Source organism: Paramisgurnus dabryanus, chromosome 16 (genome assembly GCF_030506205.2).
Source record: "Paramisgurnus dabryanus chromosome 16, PD_genome_1.1, whole genome shotgun sequence".
Lineage (NCBI taxonomy): Eukaryota > Metazoa > Chordata > Actinopteri > Cypriniformes > Cobitidae > Paramisgurnus > Paramisgurnus dabryanus.
In genome coordinates this window covers 18,398,440-18,421,457 of record NC_133352.1, presented here as the reverse complement: position 1 = coordinate 18,421,457, position 23,018 = coordinate 18,398,440, and the positions used below count along the sequence as shown (strand labels likewise).

Here is a 23,018-nt window from a genome sequence, read left to right as displayed (position 1 = left end):
CATGGCTATCAATAATCTAGTTCCCTGGGGAAGTCAGAGAGATGTTTTGTCAGAGTTCGAATGCAACCTGTTATTTAAATGTCCCTACTGTGAGAAATGTGCTCCTAACTACAGCTTTTCATTATAACAGTGATTTGTGCTGAAAGTGAATGCTGTCATTTATTTTCCTGTGTAAACTGGTCGTATAGAAGTGTTGAGGTGTGCAGAAAGTAACCACTGACCTGGTCTCCAAAGGGACGTTGCTGTTAAGCACCCAGCTGTCCTGCAGCTGCACTGACTCGGGTGTGGTTGGCCCGTCGCCCGGGGCGGACGGAGGGGCGTGAATGGGGTTGCGTCGGCCGCCCAGCGTGTTCCCGCCTAGTGTGTTGCGGTTCAGGGAATTAGCAGAAGATTGGTGGTGCGACAGCGTATGGTGATTGTGTGGTGGAGGAATGGGTGGCCGCAGAGTTGACTGGCTGTGATGGTTTGGAACACCTGGGGTAAGAAGAACAATAAAATGTTAGCACACAAAACCTGAATTTCTGAAAGCTTTTTGTACAGTAATTTCAGGTCATCAAAGACGTTGTGTTGTATTCACAGGCACAGTGTGTACCGTAAAGCCTGATTTATATTTCTAAGTCAAACCTTCGCCGTACTCTCTACGCTGGAGGCTACTCGTCAGTTTTCATTTATACTTTTGCATCGCTGTCCACATCGACATGCAGACAGGCAAGAGGCAGTGTCCATGGGCATGTCAGGTGCAATATGTCAGAAAAAAAGCTGAAGCAGCAGCCGCTTGTTGTGTACAACTGTACATTGTTGGAAAAGCATCAACAGTGACGGCATAGAAAGTCTGAGTTGATAAAGGTGCATCGTGTAACTTTTAGAAAGACCTCTTAACAGAAATGCAAATTAATATACATAACTATATTATCAGTGGTGCATTTAAACTTAAAGTGAGACGTTTTTATCTACATACGTTATTTTGACATGTTAACTATGCGTTTCGAAAGGGAGGGGTGAGCTGTGGACTAAGCAATTGGTTGCAATTCACAGTCTCACAGCTAGATGCCGCTAATAATCTACACTGTGAACCTTTTAATATCGCTCTTCAACTTGGTCCACCTTTGTTTTTGCTGTTGCCAGCTGGAAATGTGATGCTATATATTGCAGATTTTTTTTTACCTTAGTGAGGGCTTCTAGCACTAGCCTGGTATAACCAGACTCTCATACATTCATTTCATTTGTACAGAGAGTCTGGCCACGCTCCATTGCAAAGCATTACTTCTGTTAAGGAGGGTCCATTGTTGAAGTTTAAAACTATTGGATATGCCCAGAGTCACTCAGGATCTGCCAAAGCCAATCACTAACATGTGGTCGTGACGTATATCATGCACCGAAACCGTCCGGAAACAACAAGTCAGAATAATCAGACAAACAAAAGTTAGCAAACATGGTTCTTGCTCCGGCTTTAACTTCTGTATATTCAGCAGTTTTGCAACAACAAACCGAATAGCTTTTCTCACGTCTTTCTCCGCTGCCATTACTGAATTACAACTCAAACTGACGCACGACCTCAACGTCATCGTTCTTAGCCACCCCCATCTGTTCGCTGATTGGTCCTGCAGATTTTTGCAGGAGAAAACGAAACTCTATAGAGCCATCCCAGACGTACTGCTGAATTGAAATGAAAAATAAGCGGAAGCACGTAGGAGGGCGGAGCCAGGCTATTCTAGCACAGGGCTCTACACTAACTTTTTGCACTGGTTGCACTGGTGCGCCTAAGAAAGGTGCACCAGCACAAAAGTTAGGTGTACCCACATTTTTTTGGTGTGCAGAGGCAAGGCGTGTGGACCAGCCTGTGGACCAACTCCGCTTAACCTCTGTATCCGCCCCCGTTTTCCGCTTTCTCACGGTTGCTGTGTACCATGTGAAACGCCCATAATGAGGGAGGGGAGGTGTCCGCCCTTCATTATCTGATTGATTTAGACCACAGTGTATGTGTGTGTCTAATGTACATCTGTTGTTGAACCAGAAGAAGACTTTCAAGTTGCGGAGACTTTTTTCACTTGAACGACTGGTTGCACTGGTGCAACCTCAGATTCTTTTAAGTCGCACCATTGAAAAATTTGGTCCAATGTGCAACCAAATTGGTCGCATTTTCGAGCCCTGTACTAGCAGACCAATCACAGTGGTTCGCATAGAATTAAGACGCATTGTTACATTTATGGGGAGGTGCGCATCAGGGTATGGCGTATTGCATACGCCATACACTTGAGTCACAAGTATAAATTTAGCTTAAGGGCTGGAGAATCTTGGCCTTGACTTTTCTCTAGCCAAGGACAAGATGTGTATACTTTATGCTAGAGACTGAAGATTTCTGGGAGAAAATTGGAAAAAGTTTCCTCCACTCAAACCCAAACTTTAATCATTAGTGTAATAAGAAAAGCTAATTCTAAATCAGTGGCTGTGGGCAACATCCTTTGTTGCATATGCATAATTTACAAAATCAATATATATTTTTTGTCACATACTTTTTAATAAACAAAAGTAGTGTAACTTCCATCCATCTTTCCATCTGGAAATTATTAGTCAACATAGGATTTTCCTAGAATAACATGGATCAGAATCCTTCAGGCGGTTCTGTATCAGGCTGTCAATCAATTATGTTTGGAAACGTCAAAAATATGTCAATACCGCTGTGCTCAGTGATGCAGGAAAGCCAGACGCAATAACAGTGGTGTGAGGGTGACGCGCAATCACACTCGACATCAAATCAGGGACTGGGGACGTTCTTTGTTATGACAGGCTGCCAAAGCTGTTTGTGTTTTGTTATTCTTTCTTGCCGAATTCAGAGTCAAATGTGTTCGGTGGCGGCAGGAAGCCCTGAAAAACACACAGCCTCCCAGCTTGTTAAGACACTCGCAAGACAGGAAGCTTGTGTCTTCTTACTTTAATCTGTGTTGGCGATGCGTTTCCAACGGGCATCAACTGACATGGTTTGCCTAAATGTAATGCTTAATTCTGCCGTGCGTCATTAGGAAACATGCATTCTGTTTGCCATGAAACATTTTACTACTCCATAGCCTTGTGCAGCATACAGTGGGCGGCAGCTCTTGACTTCAGGGTCCCTTTGTAAGAGCCTGGGGTATATACGAATTGCCTGCTATGTAATTTTAAACTAAAAAGAAAACAAATCTCTCTATCATGTTACATCTATTACTCTTATCAGAAAAGAACAGGAGTCCAAGCAAGAAGCTTCCAACATGTTCCTAGTGTAATCATGTTTTCCCAAGAAACGCAAAGTAATGCAATAAAGATGAGCCTCGCAATACAAGTTTTCTACCCAGCAGCACTCAAAACCATTTTCATTTTCTCAACCTGCCCATCTCAAGCTTGTTGATCCATGACGGTTGCCTGAGAGCGAGTTTTATGGGCTGATCTCCTGTCTATCGTTGTCATACGTCTCATCAGCAGGAGCAGATGCAGGGCCAACAGGTAAGTTAAAACACACCTGACTCGTCCCCTGTGTAGTAATACTTATCTAGCGTAATGCTGTCACACCTGTAAATCAGGTGCATGCTGTGAGATATTTTCTGTCCTTTACATTTGTTACCAGGGAAGTTGTAAGATATGAGGCTGCGAGATTAGACCATGCAACATTAATGGTCTTTTATGTAAGACCGTGCGATATACAGTACATCTGCCGTGGCCTTTAAAGGCAATTAATCGGCCATCTGTGAGAATGTCACAACGGTTCACAGGGAACACACACTTTGGATAAAGAGGCTTCCAAATGCATAAATTTAACCTGCCTTTAAAATAAGTATGGAAGCACCACGGTGCAGGCATGGTAAAAGATGCTAATACTGTTGTTATCGGTTAACCTTAAAACATACCATGGTATTTGTTGTTGCTATTTGTTAATGTCATTTACAAATGTTGACAGCTAGCTAGAGTTTAATTCTGAACAAACTCTCAAACCTAATAAACTGCCTCATTTGGCTATGCAATAAGATTAATTTCTTAATTTATACAGAAAATAAATAAAGAGATTAGCTTTATTCATCAGCGACACTGCCAGAGACTTTTGTATTTTCCATCTGCTTGGCCTCACTTAGCAAGTGTTTTTTACTGAATGAGGCTAAATCTGTGATTTTTTTTCTTATCCTTTTGTCTTTTTAAACACAATATTATTATGTTCCAAGGACAACAAGAATGCAGTAAGCGACAGAGAGGAACAGAGAGAAAATGGGAATTAAACTAATTTGAGGTTTATTTAAAAGGTTTATTCACAAACAAAATGTGGGGTTGAAATCTAAATCCAGCAAAAGGAGAACAGTGTATAAAAACATGTTAAAATGTAGGTAAGGTGGATCAGTGCTGACCCAGAACAGCCGGGGCGTGTAATCTGCTATTTCTCGCTGCATTACAATGGAAACATTGCCAGATCAAACATGGACTAAGCGCAAATCCCATCTCAGAATGCTGGGAATTGGGTGTGATCCCAGGTGATCAGGCTCAATGGGGTGGGTGATGGGGTTTTGAACCCCTGTCTAAAGCTGGTCAGTGAAACAGAGAAAGATCACACAGGACTGATCTGAGCACAGTGGCTCTGCACGGGGTGACACGCTCTGATGACCCAGGCTCTGATCTGAGATCAGTGAGTGTTGATCAGTGGAGCGGAGCTGAGGAAATGGACAACACAGAGTCCCGGTGTATCCTGTGTGTATATCTAAACACCATAAGACTTTAAGACTCAAAAATCACTCTATCTACCTTTCCATCAGTCGTTCAGACAAGTTTTATGATTGCCCTGATGGCACGTCAGTGGACGATTAATGTACTGTCCGATGCATACTGATGGAATCAACCATTCCGATTGGATTTGCTGAAAACTGGAGTCAGGTGTCAGATTTTTAATCTGATGGAAAATAAAATCATATTTAAAGTAGGCCTATCAGGTTGATACAATAAGTGCTTTTGGGAAAAAAACCTACTGTAGTCATCATTGGATTAAATGGTCTTAAGTCTTTGAAAGATATTTAAGAGTTTTGTAGTCACTGAAAGGAAAGTTCAGTTACATATCAACATTCTGTCATGAATCTGCTTATTTAAATCCTTAGTGGATGCCATTCTAAAACCATACAGAAAGATTTTTTAAATAAATACAAAAGGTCAATTTATGTCCAAAAAACCCCCCAAAACATAAGGACCTGGGCTATCAAGTTTAAAAATGACAAATAAGTATCACAAAAGGCTTGTATATGGGTCTCGGCACAAAAGGCCTGTGCATGGGTCCAAAAGGCTTGTGCATAGGTCCAAAAGGCTTGTGCATGGGTGTCGGCACAAAAGGCTTGTGCATGGGTCCAAAACGCTTGTGCATGGGTCCAAAAGGCTTGTGCATGGGTGTCGGGATAAAAGGCTTGTGCATAGGTCCAAAAGGCTTGTGCATGGGTGTCGGCACAAAAGGCTTGTGCATGGGTCCAAAAGGCTTGTGCATGGGTGTCAGGATAAAAGGCTTGTGCATGGGTCCAAAAGGCTCGTGCATGGGTCCAAAAGGCTCGTGCATGGGTGTCGGCACAAAAGGCTCGTGCATGGGTCCAAAAGGCTTGTGCATGGGTCCAAAAGGCTTGTGCATGGGTCCAAAAGGCTTGTGCATGGGTCCAAAAGGCTCGTGCATGGGTCCAAAAGGCTCGTGCATGGGTGTCGGCACAAAAGGCTCGTGCATGGGTCCAAAAGGCTTGTGCATGGGTCCAAAAGGCTTGAGCATGGGTCCAAAAGGCTTGTGCATAGGTCCAAAAGCCTTGTGCATGGGTGTCGGCACAAAAGGCTTGTGCATGGGTCCAAAAGGCTTGAGAATGGGTGTCGGAAGCAAAAACTGACACACTGAAGGATACATACATGCTCTACAGTATATAAATATAAGAGCAATTCTGCAGTGGTAAGGTGAGGTGAAGTTTAGCTCCTGTCACTCATTAGCTCTATACAGTATGGTGAAAATCGGTCTTGACATTGTTAACTTTTCTTTAAGGGTGCTTTTGTTTGTCACACTATATATGGCTGTCTGGGACCACAAGATGAATGCATTCTCTTCTCTAGAGACACTTTCCCTGTGGCTGTAGTAAAAGTCCTCGTCAGCAGGCTGCTTTAAGAGTGAATCTGGCCTGATTTTGGGCCCAGGTGTAGGTGGGGGGAGGACAATGTACAGATGTTCTATGGGGGAGGAGGGCGGCCTCTTAACCTGAGAGAGACACTTAACATCTGCCAATACACACTCAAATACTCTCCTGAGAATACGTACACAAACTTACAGACATGCACGCACAAAAATGCACACGCATTATTTAATTAAACAGCTAAATAATTACAACCCAAAAGCCTTTCGCACAAGGTCTTATAGGAGATTTATAGTGTCATTTTTAATTGTAAGTTGCAGTATGCACTAGCTACAAAAATGATGAGTAATTAAACTACATATTTCAGCAGTGCAACAGTAGATCATCTGTTACAGCTTAACCAGTAACACGTTTTTATCCTCGTTTTAATAAAAGCTCCTCGTTCTGATAACACTGCATCTCCTTAAGAAATATGTGCGTACACAAGAAACCACTGAAACATACTCAAATCTAGTCTCAAATGGAGTATACATGCCAAACCAGTGTGTGGCGCTGTAATTCTGCAGAGTGCATAAAGCAAACTAGATCTGATCCATCCAATTTGTTCCTGTTGATGTACCCTCCTACTCTGAGGGAGCTCACTCTTGAGAAGTTAAATATCTATTTAATGCAAACCAAAGGGAAAACACTTGATCTAAACATGGATGAGTTGCTAACTTTCTATGGGGTTCTTCTCACATCTGGCTACAGTTCTGTGCCACGGCGGCACATGTCTTGGTCATATGACCATGATGTCTCCAATGAAGCCATCTCAAATGCAATGAGAAGGAATCGCTTTGATGAGATAATGGCCTCAATCCATCTGGTGGATAACTCAGAGGCCACAAACGACCCTTTTTACAAAGTATGGCCCATCTTCAGTGCGCTGAATGAGTCTTACAAAATGATACTATACCAAAAATGGTTATTGGTCAACGAAAGCATGATACCTTATTATGGCAGGCATGGTTGCAAGCAGTCTATCAGGGGCAATCCAAACAGGTTTGGGTATAAACTGTGGAGCCTTTCATCCCCTACAGGGTACATGTATCATATGGAGCCCTATTGCGGAGTGCACACACATCTCCCTGAAACTGGCCTAGGACAGGGCTCAAGCGTAGTCCTTGGTCTAGCCGAACATGCAGAAGTTCCTCCAGGGTGCATCTTTGTGCATGACATATCTCATTGTTATATGTTGGATATGTTACTTTTTTAAGTTTTAGATGTAGGGTAGCCTGGGTGCCAGCCGATCTTAGCCCCGCCCACAACATTTTGAGGCAGGAAAAGATCGGTCTGGGGTTTCTCCGTTGAGGAGCTACTATGTGAGTCCCAAAGCTGGTCGACCAATAAAATTGTCAGGGCTGGCTTTATACGATGATGGACAGATGATCAACAGTAACGTAATCAACCACGTCACCAAAGAGCACGTGTGTTGAATCTATTTACATCGAAATGGCTGCCACTGTAGAATTCAGATGTGTGGATTCTGACATTGAGTTTGTTCTAAAAGATATCGACAGAGCGTTGATTTTAAAAGAGGAACAGAGAAACGCGAGCAAGGCATTTGTTGATCGGAAAGATGTTTTTGCTGTCCTTCCTACGGGATTTGCAAAAGTTGATCGCACTTATGGAGGACCAAGTTAAAGAAGCAACTGAAATGGGTATCATGGCGATGCAACTCGGCGTGCACGACGAGATGGATATAATTAGTGGTCGTTGCCAGCTTCTTTTCGGAACCCCAGAATCGTGGCTGCTGAATAAGTGGAGGGACATGCTAGGCTCCAATATTTTTCAAGCAAACGTATGGGTATCGTCGTGGATGAAGTTCACCTAATGTACAAATGGTAAGAGATAGTCTTACTGTATGACTTAGTAAATGTTGTGATATAAATGAAATGTTGTAAACATTTAATCACAATGATTAGTATAAATCACAATGTTAGTGTCATTGTAGTGAAATAACTCGCAGTTCGGTCAGGCTGCAAAAGACGTAATCTCAACATACATCACACACTCCGTACACTTGCATGTATTCAAATTGCAAGAAAAATGTGGGATTAAACGGGTTAATTTTGATTGGGTCCCAGATTTATCCACTCTGGGACCTGGTTTAAAAAATATATAGTTTTCAACGGCAGATCCATCTGGACAAAACGCCGATACAGTACATATTTTTACATATACAGCTAGACCAGTCTCAGTATGAATGTCTTAAAAGAATAAAGCAGAAATAAAAATGAGTGGAATAAAAGTACAGTAAATGTTAAACAGCACATTCAGTAAATGCACAACAGATGTCTACTTTTAAAGAAACATATGATCTCTTCTGAAAGCTGATTTAAGCTACGTGTGGCGTAATAGCTAAATGCTGATTCACTTCGTTTTGAGTGAACCTTTCTAATTGACTTGATCCTAATGATGGAAGTAATCTGTTAAGTTTATATACAATAAGCATATCTGCAACATACAGTACAAGTATATATATAGGTCCTAAGCCATTGAGTTATTTATAAATGAGTAATAATTCTTTAAAATCTATTTTAAATGTAACTGGAAGCCAGTGTAAGGACATGAGGACTAAAGTGAAGTATTTTTTTGGATCATGGGCAAAATTCTGGCAGCAGCGTTCTGAATGAGCCGCAGCTGTCTAATGGTTTTTAGGAAGCCCAGTAAGGAGTCCATTTCAAATATCCACCCTGCTGATGGTGAAAGGATGAGAAAAACATCTAATTCTGGCTAACATGGTAGTAAACTGGTTTCTCTTATACATGACTACTGTCAGGCTCTAAAATAATTATATTATTATGTATTATTAATTATATATTGTAACTGCAAATTGATCTAATTAAAAAAAAAATATCACAATTTATATACAAAACAGAGCCTCAAAAGCTCCTTGCAGCCTTATCTGGTGTCTCTGAGGAGAATTTAAGTGACTGTTATCACAGGTAAGACGATGACATTTATTCTTAGTCAAGCAAGATAAATCACAATCAATGTATTGTGTTTCTTTGCTTTTTTCATGATAAACCATTCGAAACATAGGCAGCGAAGACAAACTACATCTCCAACAAAACCCATGTGAAGAAAGGATATCTTTTCCGGATCATACATGGGATATCATGTACAGCGAAATACATATCTGTCTGTCATCATTTGAGGTTAAATAACAGTATTTATTTGACTGATTCTTCATGAATGTGCTTTAAGCAGCACAACCAACCAAAAAAAAAGAAATAAAGGGCCGAAAGTCATTTTCTCAAGCTTGAGAAAACAACGACTGAAAGTCGCTCCTGACAGAAGCGAAACACTGTAGTCTCCCCGTCAGCCCTTCGTAGACTGATGAAAAGGTTGTTTTCATATTCATGAGAAGCATTCTTCATTCGTAAACCCCTGCACGCATCATCAGCTTTTATCCCAAGCCGACTGTGAAATGGCTGTGTTGAAACTCTTTGTGTGTGTGGGTAAAAATTCACACCCACAGCACACAGCAATCGCCGTCCTTTTTTACTCCCCGATGTCTCCTTTACTCTAGGACACTGACAGATTTATACCCACACTGAAACACTTATTTTTGGAATGACTAATTAAAGTTTTTTTTTAGTTGCATAATCTGGGTCCATTGAATGCTTTATTCAACTAAATAATGCCTAAAACATATAACTCAACTACAGTGCACATACGTTATTCCAAACTGGATGTTAAAATATTTTTTTATTTACGCCAGCACTGCTGAATATATGCACAAAATATTAGCCGTCCCTTTTATGTGCCAAGGATAATCCAAAGCCCTTTCTTTGGCTACAGCTAAACCAACAACCAAATCCACAGATCGGAAGCCATGTAGCCAGACAACCAAACCGATAGGAGCCGCTGGATAGAAGCGATAGAAACCTTAGGAAACAATTGGAGTCAAAACATAAATGTCAATTTGGGATGATAAAAGAGCTGAGAGAGAGGCCCCAGAACGCAGGAGGTAAAAGCAAGTGTGATATGACCGGAAAGCGCTTGTGTCTGTTTGTGAATAAATTGAGAGGTATAATTAGGAAACAGCCACTGAGACCTTCTTTCATATCCTCATATCACCCCCCCCCCTAATTTTGCTGATAACAATGTGGTTTTCTCTCACCACAGAGAGTGCCAGGAGTCAACACTCAACAGACTGCAGAGATGTTGGATGTAATATAAAGCACATCCCAGCTCAGGGCCGACTCCGAGTGTGGGCTGCCCGTTACTTGTATGTTGTGAAAAACAGCAATAAACTGGAAGATAGAGGTACTTTCAGCCTTTAATCACCTAGAGAGGTTTAACTTTCTGCAACTAACGTTTTACAACGCTGTTTATGTTTTTTACAGTTTCATTCCATCAGCGTTATAATGAGTTCATTATAATTGGAGGTTTCTTTTAAAGTCACCATAAAATGAATTATAAATTGTTTATCTATGCACGTCATTGTTATATGCATGTGCCCTCATAATCTTTAAATCTAAAATTATAACCTTCAACATTTCTTTTCAAAAGTTTTTTTTATATTTATGATGTTTGATTTCACAGTGATTTCAATATTTGACATGACCTTCATCAATATTAAAGATATTAAGGTGCAGCATGAACTTAAAATAATTTGGTTTTGCAAGTCAATTCAACCTACACTGTAAAAAGTAATACCTAGATCTAACTTATAAAAAGTGAGGCAAGTGACTGCATGGGAAGTTTTAGGTTGAATCAACTTGCAACCTTTTTTAAGTATATTGAACACACTAACATTACTTAATATGAATGCAATAAAATTGAGTTGAGTTCTCTTACACTCTGAGGCTATTTTGGGGATTTCCGCCTGGATTTGGCCTACCCAATTTCAAAAGCTTATCATACCCACAAGCAGAGGTGCACATACAAAAGTTTGGTATCATTTTACAGGAAACCCTTTGAAATTACATAAAACACTGTTAAAAGTGCTCAACATGGTTGTATGTGTTGTCAGTCCTCTAATAAACACAAAAATAAATAGGCGCTTTTTGATGTTTTTTTTCTAAAGTCTGTATTTAAAAGTGTATAATTCTGGCCCTGAGTGGTAACGAAACCTGCAGACAGTTTTGTTTGATTCCAGCAATTGCCAGCTTACAGAGGAAAAATGAATTTTTTCTCTATCATAATAAATGCAAAAGTTATTTTACTCCAACTGATGGGAGGAATAATACGCTTATGGTGTACAATTTCTGCCAAAAAACATTTGAAGTGCTACCATAGCCACATACAGTGGAATAAATGCAATATCTTTATATCATTTTGCAGAAAACCCTTTGAAGTTACATAAAAAGCTGCTGTTTGTGACAAATATTGTTATTTATGTTGTTTTTCATATGATAAAACACCAAATTTTCCTTTTTATGTTGTAAATACTGTCTTTGATAGTGTATAACTCTGGTTCTGTGTGCGCTAGCAGACTGCAGACAGTTCTGGTTGTTACCAGCAGCAGACAGTAAACACCCAAAAAAAGAATGAACTCTTTAGCATGTCGCATTCAAAAGTTATTCTCATTTTACTGAAGGGTGCGAAAATATATTTTTAATATAAATATTATTTTTTTGTTTTGCACATATAATAAATAGCAAGGGATTATATATGCACACAACCAAAGAAAATGTTGTGAATGGACTCATTGTTTAGAGTAGGACCTAAGATAAAAGATGGTGTATCATTTGTGGCTATATGTGCTATCTGAGGCAGTCCACACTCAAGTTTCCCATATGTTTATAAAAGACAATTTTTAACCTTATTATTAATTTGAGGATTGTTGGATACGTGTTAATAATAGAGCAAAAATAACGATGTAGCCTTATTCCTGAGAATGAGAGCTTTCATTTGATATAAGACTTGCCCATGTTTGTCATACTTGAAAAATATGAAATATGTGAATATTAAATCATATAATAAATTGTCGGGGGGGGGGGGGGTGATAGTGTTAATTAAGTGTAAATAACTTTCTTACAGTAAAACATATCTCAAAGTGATGCATATGTGCAGAAAGTAGAGACTCTAAGCTTTCAAACAGTATCTCATACTGGGTCCATGACAGACCATTAAAAATTAAAGGAATATTTTATATTAAGTCAAAATAAGATAATTCTGGACCCGGTACAGGGTCCACAGAGTTAAAGAACTAATTGTACTAGTATTACTCAGTTAGATAAACCTACTTTTCTTGGTACAGGTAACATATTTATGGTTAGTTGTTGTTTTTTATGCCGTGAGATGAGGGCTAGAAACGTTTATTCAAACAACGCACCCACTCAGATTCGTATTGGGCAGCTGTAAAGCGCAACATACTTCAGTATGCAGTCTATGCACAAGCACCAGTCTTCTGAACAATGGTAACTACAAAACTCAAAGAAAAAACAGAAACTCTTCCAAATATTGAAGATAAATGAACATTAAACACTAACAAGTCTTTCTTTATAGTTAAAAACAAAACAAAAAAAGTTTAAATTCAAATTTCACCCTCCAAATGCAGTCTCATGCAAAGCATGCTGGAAACTGCAAGTCCACTGCCTAGTTAGTTGTGTTTACTAAAATAATTCATGTAGTTTTAACACAAAATTATTAAGTTAATTTCTTTCTTACAAATTTAAATTATTATAGATTATAGATAATAAAATTAAGTTGAATTTACTCAATAATGTGTTCATATAGAATTAATCAATTTATTCCAATTTTTATTTTATTTTAACTCATATTTTGATTAAAAAACAAGAATTAAATTTTTTTAATACAGTTTACTCAATTTATTTTTGTTAAATCTACTAAGGGACAGAAACACTTTTTACAGTGTAATATACTTTTCAAATGAATCAAAAACGTTAATTGAAGTTGTCCTATAAGACAAGAACGGGTATTGGGTATTGGTTTTAAGACAACTTTTAGGAAAGGTTTTGATCCACTTCAAATGCTGACTAGTGTATATTAAGTTTTGACTTGTGATAGGTTGACAACTTACAAAAACAAGTTGAAATTTTTAACTAATTAGTTAAGTTACATAAAATACTGTATATGAAGAGTTTGGTTCCAAAACGCAATAAATCCATTTTGACTAATTTCGGTAAAAACTTGTTTTCTATACCAAGAAAATGACAAGATGAAAACCTCTATTTTCTTTCACATAGCATCTTTAGGTTATAATAACCTTAAAAATTCAAATCCATAATTTGATTTTCCAAGATTTATTATAAAATCGGATTATTTTATATTTACTAGTTTTTTTTTTCAAAATGCTATAAATCTACTGAACCAATATACAAATGTGCATTCATCTTTGCCATATTATATTAATTCAGTTGACTAGTGGTATACATTAATTTAAAAAAAACTAATGGAATTAATCAAAACACTTTGTCATATTAAGAACACTATTATTGCTGCTGTTATCCTTGGGATGTCGTTGCTGAACTTTTTTCGACAGCGATCAATGTTTTGGTTCTGCTTGATTTTCTTTGACTTCGAGTAAAATAATGTAAATTTTTTCATAAGATCCCCTGGGGTCAATGTGTTAGCATGACAGAAACTTGATGCTGTCAGGAGAACAAGCAACAGGTGACATTTTTCCTTCGCCCGAGTGTCTCTTGCTTAAATTATTCAATTTTGATGGCTTATTTTTCTTTCCCCGTCACAGAAAACCACCACAGGTTTATCAATGTCATCAAAAGTATTATTTTGTTTTTGTTTGTTTATCACAAAGTAAAAAGTAGATGAGGAAAACTAGGATTCTGTGTTTATTCAATGCACCGCCATAGTTGTTAACAATGCGTGGAATGGTGCGCTGTGATTTGTTGAGCGAATGTATTGCATACTGCAGAGAAGGAGGAGTGGCGTTTATCGCATTTTGGGAAAAAGGGAGATAAGATGGATATTGGATTTTGCGTAAAATTAAGAATGTACTTTTTAATACTGACCTGATACAATACTAATTTTGGCGGTAACGATAAAAAAAATGGCGTTCATCACGTTTATCACGAAAACAGTAAAATCACCAAAATGATTTAGCTGGGTTTTCGCAGACTAGGTCACATATTGGGTATATTTATTTTCTTTGCTCTCCAAATATCCTATCTGTTAAAATTTAGTTTCCCAACCAACACTGGCCAACACTGACATTTTTAAACCTTGCAAACATATTAATTCTGCTACTAAAGTAATTTTTTTTATTAAACTTTTTGCTGAAATTTTATAACAGCATTATTAATAGCATATCAATGTTAACAGAATAATACAACAAATAGGCACAAATGAACCAATCAATAAATACATCATTTCTAAAGCAAGATACATCGTAAACATTATGCTTCCAAATGCACAAAACCGCTTTTACTTTCACACTGTAATGCAATCTGACAGAACTCATGGTCAGGTGGGCTATGTGCCAACATGCTCACATTTGCTGAGGCTGAGAGAGCTAAGCTGCACTTTACCTTTCTTCTGTACATGTTGGAAACATGTACACCCCCTACAACTTAAGTACATCAGAGCACATAAGACCATGTGTCTGAAAATACTTCTTCCAAATATATTGGGAGTTTTTTGCCGGGCTCAATAGCACAGCGTGGCAGTCATCTTTTTGGACATAGATCCAAATCTGCATGGTTCAGCTGACTCTTACTAAAAGCAGATCCCAGTCCAGCTTGCCTAAGGTTAGCACTTAAAGGCACCCCCTGCTCTTCCTGGGACAGTGCCTGTTCTGGGCAGAGTCGAGCGGAGCTGCTGAGAGGGGTGGAGTTGGCTTTCTGTACACTGCATTAGTTTCACAGTAGAGCTCCGAAGGCCCACTGGCAGAGGGAAACACAAAGCCACCATGTTTGTTTTACAGGACCAGACTCAGTAAAAGTCTTTATTGACATTTTCTGTGGTTCAACGCAAGTGTCGGATGCTGAGAAAAGATGTCCGGCTCAGCAGCCACAGTCATCAGCGAGAGGCAAGACGCGGTTTGCTCTTGTTACGGCTTGGATTTTTAAACAAAACTGCTCAGATATCCTTAACCCACACTGCCAGCTATTCTAGCCTTATGTTTTTTTTTTTTCTAGAGGTAAACCGATTAATCTGTTTTGCCGATTAATCGGCACCAATTGTTCATTGGTGGAACAATCAGTTATCAGCAAAAAATGTATAGGTTTTCAGAGTTGCGTCTGTTGCTACATATCATTCTGAAGTGATTGATTTGCTGAATAGATGCTGCATTAGCAGAGAAACAACAGAAGCCTATGTTTGTCGTCAAGACTAACAGGACGCTAATATTAGTAGTACCTTAAACAGTAGATAAATCCAACCCAAATATTTTATGTCATAAGTTTTACCATCTATTTGTTTATATCTAGCTGGTTACTTTTATCCATGATTTTTCCATATTTTAAGTTAATAACAAGAGAAAGCAAACTATACGAAGATGTCAACAGTAACTTATAAAACAAATAAAAATCTGATTTCAGTTCTTTTTATCATCACTGCAATACATCTTTTGTTATTTTAATTAGATAATCATTCAGTGTTAATACAAGAGCAAGTACAAGACTACACATATAATATACATTTATGTAATTTCAATGTCACCAGTGATTGTATTTTACAGAAGGGTTTACTTGATTACTTACTAATATAATTTTTTTTATTATTTTAATAAAATTAATTTTCTGTTTATTTTTTTCTGTTGTAAATCATTATGGTCTTTTTCAAAGTTTAGTTTAGATTTTCGTTTAGATTTTAGTCTAGGTTACAAGTTTAGTCTAGTCGAGTCAAGTCAAGTTTTTAGATTCATTATATAGAACATTTATACACACTTAATTGCCCAATATGCTTTACAGTTTAGTTTAATACAAATATATAAAATAACAAGTAACATTTATCAAGACATTTATAATGACACACAAATTAGAAATAAGTCATCAATATAAACGCTGCCACAAAAAAAAAAACAGTTGTACAGCAAACACTTCAATACTCTTAACTGGCTAATTTCAAATGCAAGGATTAAAAAATATTATCAGCCAAGATCTTAAAACATTGAGGGGACCTCAGGGCCGGCATCAGGGGGGGGGCATTCGCGGGCCGTGCCCCCCCAAACAGGTTGTTGTGCCCCCCCCTACACAGTTGTTTTTTTATTTTTATTATATATATATATATATATATATATATATATATATAAAGAATATTTAAAATAAATTAAACATTAAATGTTTCATGCTTTCGAATGTAATAAAATGAGGAAAATATAGTTGATATATGCTTTTATTAATTAAAATAGACCAGTTTCTCTGATTGGTTGCATTGCGGCGTCTCATGCGCCATTACGTCTTTAGCATATTAATGTGAATTGATACTAGCAACATGTTTTTTTCGCGGCGTTTTATGGATCGTGTAAAACATGGATATTAGAAAATTTAGAACAAACCAGTACCGCCTGCTCCATCGGACTTCATGCAAACACCAGTTGGGTCAAACTCAGAGATTAGGGCCAACAAGGTCGAGACAGATTTTTAAATCTACAGGACACTGTTTTAAGGAAGTTTCATGTTCGCACATGCCGCCTTTAGTTTTTTTAAAGGTAAGTTATGCGTTATTTTAATTTACGTAAGCTTAAATGTGAAGTGTGGCTATAGAAAGTTAACAGCATATAATTGTCAATCTGTTTTTGTTGCGACGTGATTATGTTAATATTAATCTGTGATCTTTATACAGGAAATGAGCTGACAGTCTATACCAGTTGAATGAGTGTGCGCTTGCATTGTTTTTGTTGTTTTTATGCCTTGTTTTTGCAAGTTATTGTTGCTGATTGCATGCCCCTCCGTTGGAAGTCGCGTTCCCCCCTGTTAGTTATGGTCTGGCTCCGGCTCTGGGGGGGTCTGCCAAATAAAAATGGGAATAAAAGTTGTTCCACAGCAACATTTCATTTTTGATTGCAAAAATCTTACTGTTATACACTGTAAAAAATTAAAAGTTGAATCAACATAAAAAATCAATTTTTTTGTTATGTATATGTCTAGGAGTAAAATACTTTCAAAATGTAAATAAAAGACAATTAAAGTATTTTTATTTTTTCAGTGTAAAATCCTATGTCATTTTTCTACATATAAACTTCCTCAGTTTAATGTGCAATTATAGGTAAGCCATTTGTAGGATGTTTCTTCCAAATCCTTGTTGCGCTGTTAAAACAGGACCTAGAGCATTACAGCAAAATTGTCTCATCTAATGCTGTGAGTTTGGGCTGGATTTGATTTTCCAACCAGTAGAGAAACCTGTTTAAACCGAAACAATCACTATTTTTATGATTTCAGGTACGGTACTTGAACAGAAATTTCACCCTTCAGCCTTAATGTTCTGTGGTTAATTCTAATGTCGTTATTCTTTGCAGCCTTTCTCTTCATTTATTTTCCTCTAGCACAAACATGAAAACACTTAAAAAAAAACAATTAAGCAGCAGCACGCCTCTAATTACTACTGCAAAACAGAATAAAATTAGCTTTTAAAAGGGGGCGTCAAACCGAAACTAAACTGTTTCAACACGCAGTTTCCTCGAAATGGTCACTTAGAAGAAATAAGTGAAACTTTTTCCTTTGCAATCAGTTCACCGAAACAAACTCTCACTGTAGTGAACTGCTTAACTGAATCAGATGTCCCGGTGTTAAGCATCTCTCAATTTACTTAAAAGACACATTCAGATGCCTACACAGAGTGAAGGGGCAGAGGTCATGCTGTTTAACTTTGTCTCTTGGATGTTTATCCTTGAGGGAGGTTTAATTAAACACGGGTTGCTTGGCGGTAACAGAAGTAAATGTGTTAGCGAGTAGTGCGCTGGGCTCCGCAACCAAACATTACCCTCGCATTCAGCCTCTTTGGCTCGATCCCCTCTTCTAATGAGCAGTAACAACAGTCAGAGAAGACTCATCAAATCAGCCTGAAAATAAACAGGCTTTTGAAATCCCACTCTGAAACCCACCCGCCTACACAAGCACGCAAACAGGCACGCTTCTCTGTTCTGGCTACGCAGCCGTAAATACAGAAACAATAACTCACAAAAATAAACAATTGTGCAACAGCACGTCCTTAATTACTACTGCAAAACAGAATAACATTAGCTTTAAAGGGGCATGCAGTCCAATCTAAATTGTTTTAAGAGAGTTTCTTCAAAGCACATAGTGATTAAACATTCATCACATTAAGATCTACGGCTGATTTCACTTGACTTTGGAAGCTGCTAAAAATAGAGGACGCTCTCTATTTGTAATGGTAGGCGACGCAAACATTAATGCTTCATACTAGCTCTTTCTCTCTGTGAATCTTTCTACCATCTCTTTGACAAAACACAATTCAACATCAATGTTTTTAAATGTTTAATCCACAGATTAAACACAAATGACTTCACCAAACTAACGCTAGCATGCACTCATACTTTTAACTCATGTGTGAGATATGAGGTTAACCAGGTTTAATATGTCGGTGAAATCCAGGATAAAATTTCATTATCTAATTATAAGACTAGGAGGATCAAAGTGTGATTTTAATCTTTGACATGACGTAACTCAGTCAATATTAAAGATATCAAGATTATATGTTGACAGAATGTTCTTTACATTATGTAGGATGATTTTATGTAGAAAACAGTAAATTAATAAAAATGACTTTAGCTGGGTTTTCACAGGCAGGGTCACTTACAGTATGACCACTTTACCACACTTCACCACACTGCAAAAAAAGATTTTCTTACTTAGTATTTTTGTCTGGTTTCAGTAAAAAAATCAAAAAAATCTTAAATTAAGGTGCATCTTGATGACAAAAATATATAATGTAAATAAAAATGGCTTAAAACAAGCTAAAAAATCTGCCAATGGGGTAAGAAAGAAAATAAAGACTTTTTTCTTAAACACATTCAACAAAAAAGGTTCCATTGGCAGATGTTTTTGCATGTTTTATTCACAAATTCTATTCAATTCTATCTTTTTTTATAGACTTATGATCTTATGTAATTTTGAATAACAAGAAAATACATATTTATTTAAGAATTTTTAGATATTTCTACAAAAAATACTAAGAAAGTCATTTTTGCAGTGCACAGAATAGTCATTGTTACACTGTAAAAAAATTCCGTAGTAATTACAATGTTATTGCAGCTGGGTTGCCGGTAATTTACCGTAGATTTAAATTTATGTTATTTACTGGCAAGAGTTTGTTCAAAGTTTAATAAATTTTAAATATTAACAAGTCTTTATCTTTACAGAATAAAACAATACAATAACAGCCTCATGCAAAGCATTCTGGGAACCAAAAATCATCATTAACCTTTTTCTATTTTTTGCTTCAGATTTTGTTTCCCAGAATGTTTTGCTTGATGCTGTTGTTTTAGTTTTACTCTCTAAAGACAAAGACTTGTAAATGTTTAATGTTCATTTAACTTTGAACAAAATGTTGCCAGTAAAAAACATACATTTAAATCTACGGTAAATTACCGGCAACCCAGCTGCAATTTCTACGGAATTTTTTTACAGTGTAGCAGCTTAAAACCGCGGAGCATCTAGTGCACCAGGGTAAATAATATTAACACTATTTACAAAGACTGAATTTACTGTAATTCTTTAAGATATTCTTTCTTAAAGAGTCAATATTATTTTATAATCAGATATATGTTCTTTTGAATAATTTTAACCACAGCATTATACTACAGTACTACACATTCACAGTTGTACATTCAACAGCACAATGCATAAAACATGTTTAACACTTAATTTTATGTGTTAAGTCGTGTGACAGAAAGCATTACACTAGAGGTGTAACCTTGAATGTGCCACATCTAGCAAAGAGGATTTTTCAAGTGTTGAAAATTGTACACACTGTATATATTTTGATAAATATGTCACATGGTTGCTGTAGTTATTCATATGTCTAAACTTAATCAGTCTGATTCAGTTGCACCATCCACTTATGTTTTGCTTACTGACCCTGATTTGTTGTATGATATCTCGTGTAACACAAAGCAAAGCAATTAATTCTTCAATTTCATTGATCTATTTTGGTGGCAATCAGATAAATCCCCTAAGAGGTGTATTTAAAAGTTTTTTTTTTAATAAAATCCAAAATTACTTTCTGTTGGGGCAGAGCTAATGAATGTCGTAAATTGGTCAGATCTATAAGAACAAAATATGTACCTAGACGTACAGTACAAGTACAGACCCATGTGCCAAACTTTGCCCATGCCAGATGACTCTGATGTGTGCACCAATCTTCAAGAATGTTGTGCCCCCAAACACCCTAAAACTTAAAAAAATTAATAATGATAATAATTTATGGTGAACAATAGGGCCATTTGCCAAAGAAAATGTATCAATTTTAAATGCCCATCTCCATCAAAACTGCACTGATATCACAAGCTTTCAAGGTCAATATTTGATCAGGAGACCAAAAAAGTGGTTTTATTTAATTTTTTGGTCATCTCACCAAGGGCCCCAAATTAGTCTTGACTGTTCATTTATAAACACAGATGTTTCCAAATCATCTATGTATTAATTTTAACCAAAACTTCAAGATATAATGAGAGGTATTTCATTATATGTGGGAGTGAGCTCTAACATACACTGTTACTTGTGACAGGTCTACACAGACAGCTGTTATAGCTCAAGAAACGACGGTGGTATCGTGTGCATGTCACCAGTGTCAACACTACCCACTGGCACAGATGCAGACCGGCTGCGCACAATTGCCCACTTGAGCACAGACCCATAATAAAACAAAATATAATTAATTCACTTTCAATTTACAATCAAGAGAACATTTAACTACACTACAGTTTATTTGTAATTGAAAATCCACACACAAACATGCAGAAAGATATTAAATAAAAATGCCCCTCTACTTTTAATGTACAGATTTAAATTACATTTTATTTCCCACAATCACCCTTAAAAGATCACGAGATGTTAAATTGGACGGGGTCTTTAACACACCGCACCAAGACAAACAAACCCAACAAAAGCTCTCTGAATCAACACACAGTACTCAGACTCTCAGGCAAACTCAAATCTCAAGGCAACATGATAATAAGCCAATTATTTAGTGGTTTATTTTCAGGCTAATTGCAAGCTTTGAAATTCCTCACAGTTGAATGTGTCATCAGATCAAGGAAATGCAAACTACATGACAAACTTGCAAAGAATATGAAATAAAAATAATGATTTGCAAGTCTATAATTTTCAAAGTAGTCATTTTCCAAAATATGATACGGATCATTATATTGTGAATAAAGTGCTTATGCTATTTGTGAAGCAGAATGTTTCTCTTCCATATAGCTCACATTGAAATCGTCTTCGCAAAAAACAATAAAACTGCACCATGATTAAGACAAAAATTAATATGTATTCAAAGGTTTAGCCCCATTACAATACATCTAAATGGGAAGTAATGAAATAAATAATTGTGCTATTAGCATCATTAGGGTTATTGTTGTGTACAATGTAACATATCTAGAGGCTGCTAACCAAAGAATATATAATCAGAGAATCCGAATCTTCCCAAGCAAATGTAAATACTGAAAAAATACTGCAAGCGTGAATAAAACTATTAGTGGTCACCTTGTCACCACTGACAGTTCTCTACCCCCTCTCGTATTTTTGAACTTTTCTCATCCATAATCCTTTTGGTGAGTCTTCCCAGAAGCGTGGTGCTGGCAGTGCTGGAGTGAATTTATTTAGAGCGTGGTTAGTCTGCAAATGATTGATGTTGCTGCACCAAACAGTAAACCAATTAGAGGCATGATGTAATGTCATTTTAAAAGGTTTATAATCGCGTTGCTCCTGAACCCGGGCCCCTGATCAGCCGTAATAAAGATTTATAGCAGATCAAAGGAGAGGCTAATGCCATTAACAATAGATTATATTCCAGCAGAAATTACATTAACAATTTTTTTCCTCCTCTCCGCTAAATATATCCACTGGATTGCGGATTTGAATGCGGGGCAAAGTTTGGAGGACTCTGTTCTGCACATGGCGAGGGCATTAATTACTTTGAATGTGCACAGCTGGGCTAAGCCAGCTCAGACGTACAATCTGCTCAGTCTAGGTGATGATATAGAGAGTCAAGGAATTTTTACCCAACCTGTGAAAGTGTAATAAGTCACCATAACATAAATCAGCGTGTCTGTCTATGTAATGTCCTTGTAGGGGAAAGCAATGCTCTTAGCTTTCTTCTTTTCCTGCAATCTGAAATTAATGTGTCAACTATGGGAACACAAATCCATTTTTCACCTTGATCTTAGTCATAAATATCATCTTTTCCTAAAATAAAATAAAACACTGTGTCCTAACAAAGCGTGACGCAATAAAAACAACACATTTAGCTTTAATGTTAATATTCTGTGCGGCGGTTGTGGTTTTGCAACCACAACAAGCTAAAAACATCAATACATTTTATTTGTTTAGTTCAAATATTTTCTGTGAAAAGTCGTCAAGTAGCTGTATATTTAAAATACAACTTTTTTCTATTTTAGACAGAAAGTCTAATTGTGGCAAATTTTGAACCTAATAAGGACCCAATAGCAGACAAATGTTTAAACAGGACATAGTAAATGATGAAAGATGTTGATGGTCACATTAGCCAATGAGAAATGAGTCTCTTAGGGGCTTACCAGAGGGCGGCTGGGCCCGAAGTAGGTATGAATTGGGGGAGATTTGGTCCTCTGGGTGGTGCTCCAGCATGGTGTGGGAGGAGCTGCTGTCCAGCAGGGGTACCTGACACTCCCTTATGGTTGGAGGGGCTGGGTGAAGGGGAGCAGGAGGGGGAGAAGGTGCTGGGGGTAGGAGGCTGGAGGAGGCGGTGGAGGGAGGGAGGGGACGACCTGAAGAATGGACAGAT

The 23,018-nt window shown here is 37.5% G+C and overlaps 1 protein-coding gene across 4 annotated transcripts in view; it reads right to left on the bottom strand.

Moving 5' to 3' along the window:
* The window catches only part of tenm2a (teneurin transmembrane protein 2a), a 369,158-nt gene that overhangs the window by 90,742 nt on the left and 255,398 nt on the right, over positions 1–23,018 (bottom strand). For all 4 annotated transcript variants that reach the window (XM_065271749.2, XM_065271750.2, XM_065271751.2 and 1 more), the window contains 2 exons: positions 22,792–23,001; positions 222–474 (listed from right to left, as the gene is read on the bottom strand). In XM_065271749.2, coding sequence (XP_065127821.2) covers positions 222–474; positions 22,792–23,001 — 463 coding nt within the window. The remainder of the gene's footprint in view (positions 1–221; positions 475–22,791; positions 23,002–23,018) is intronic.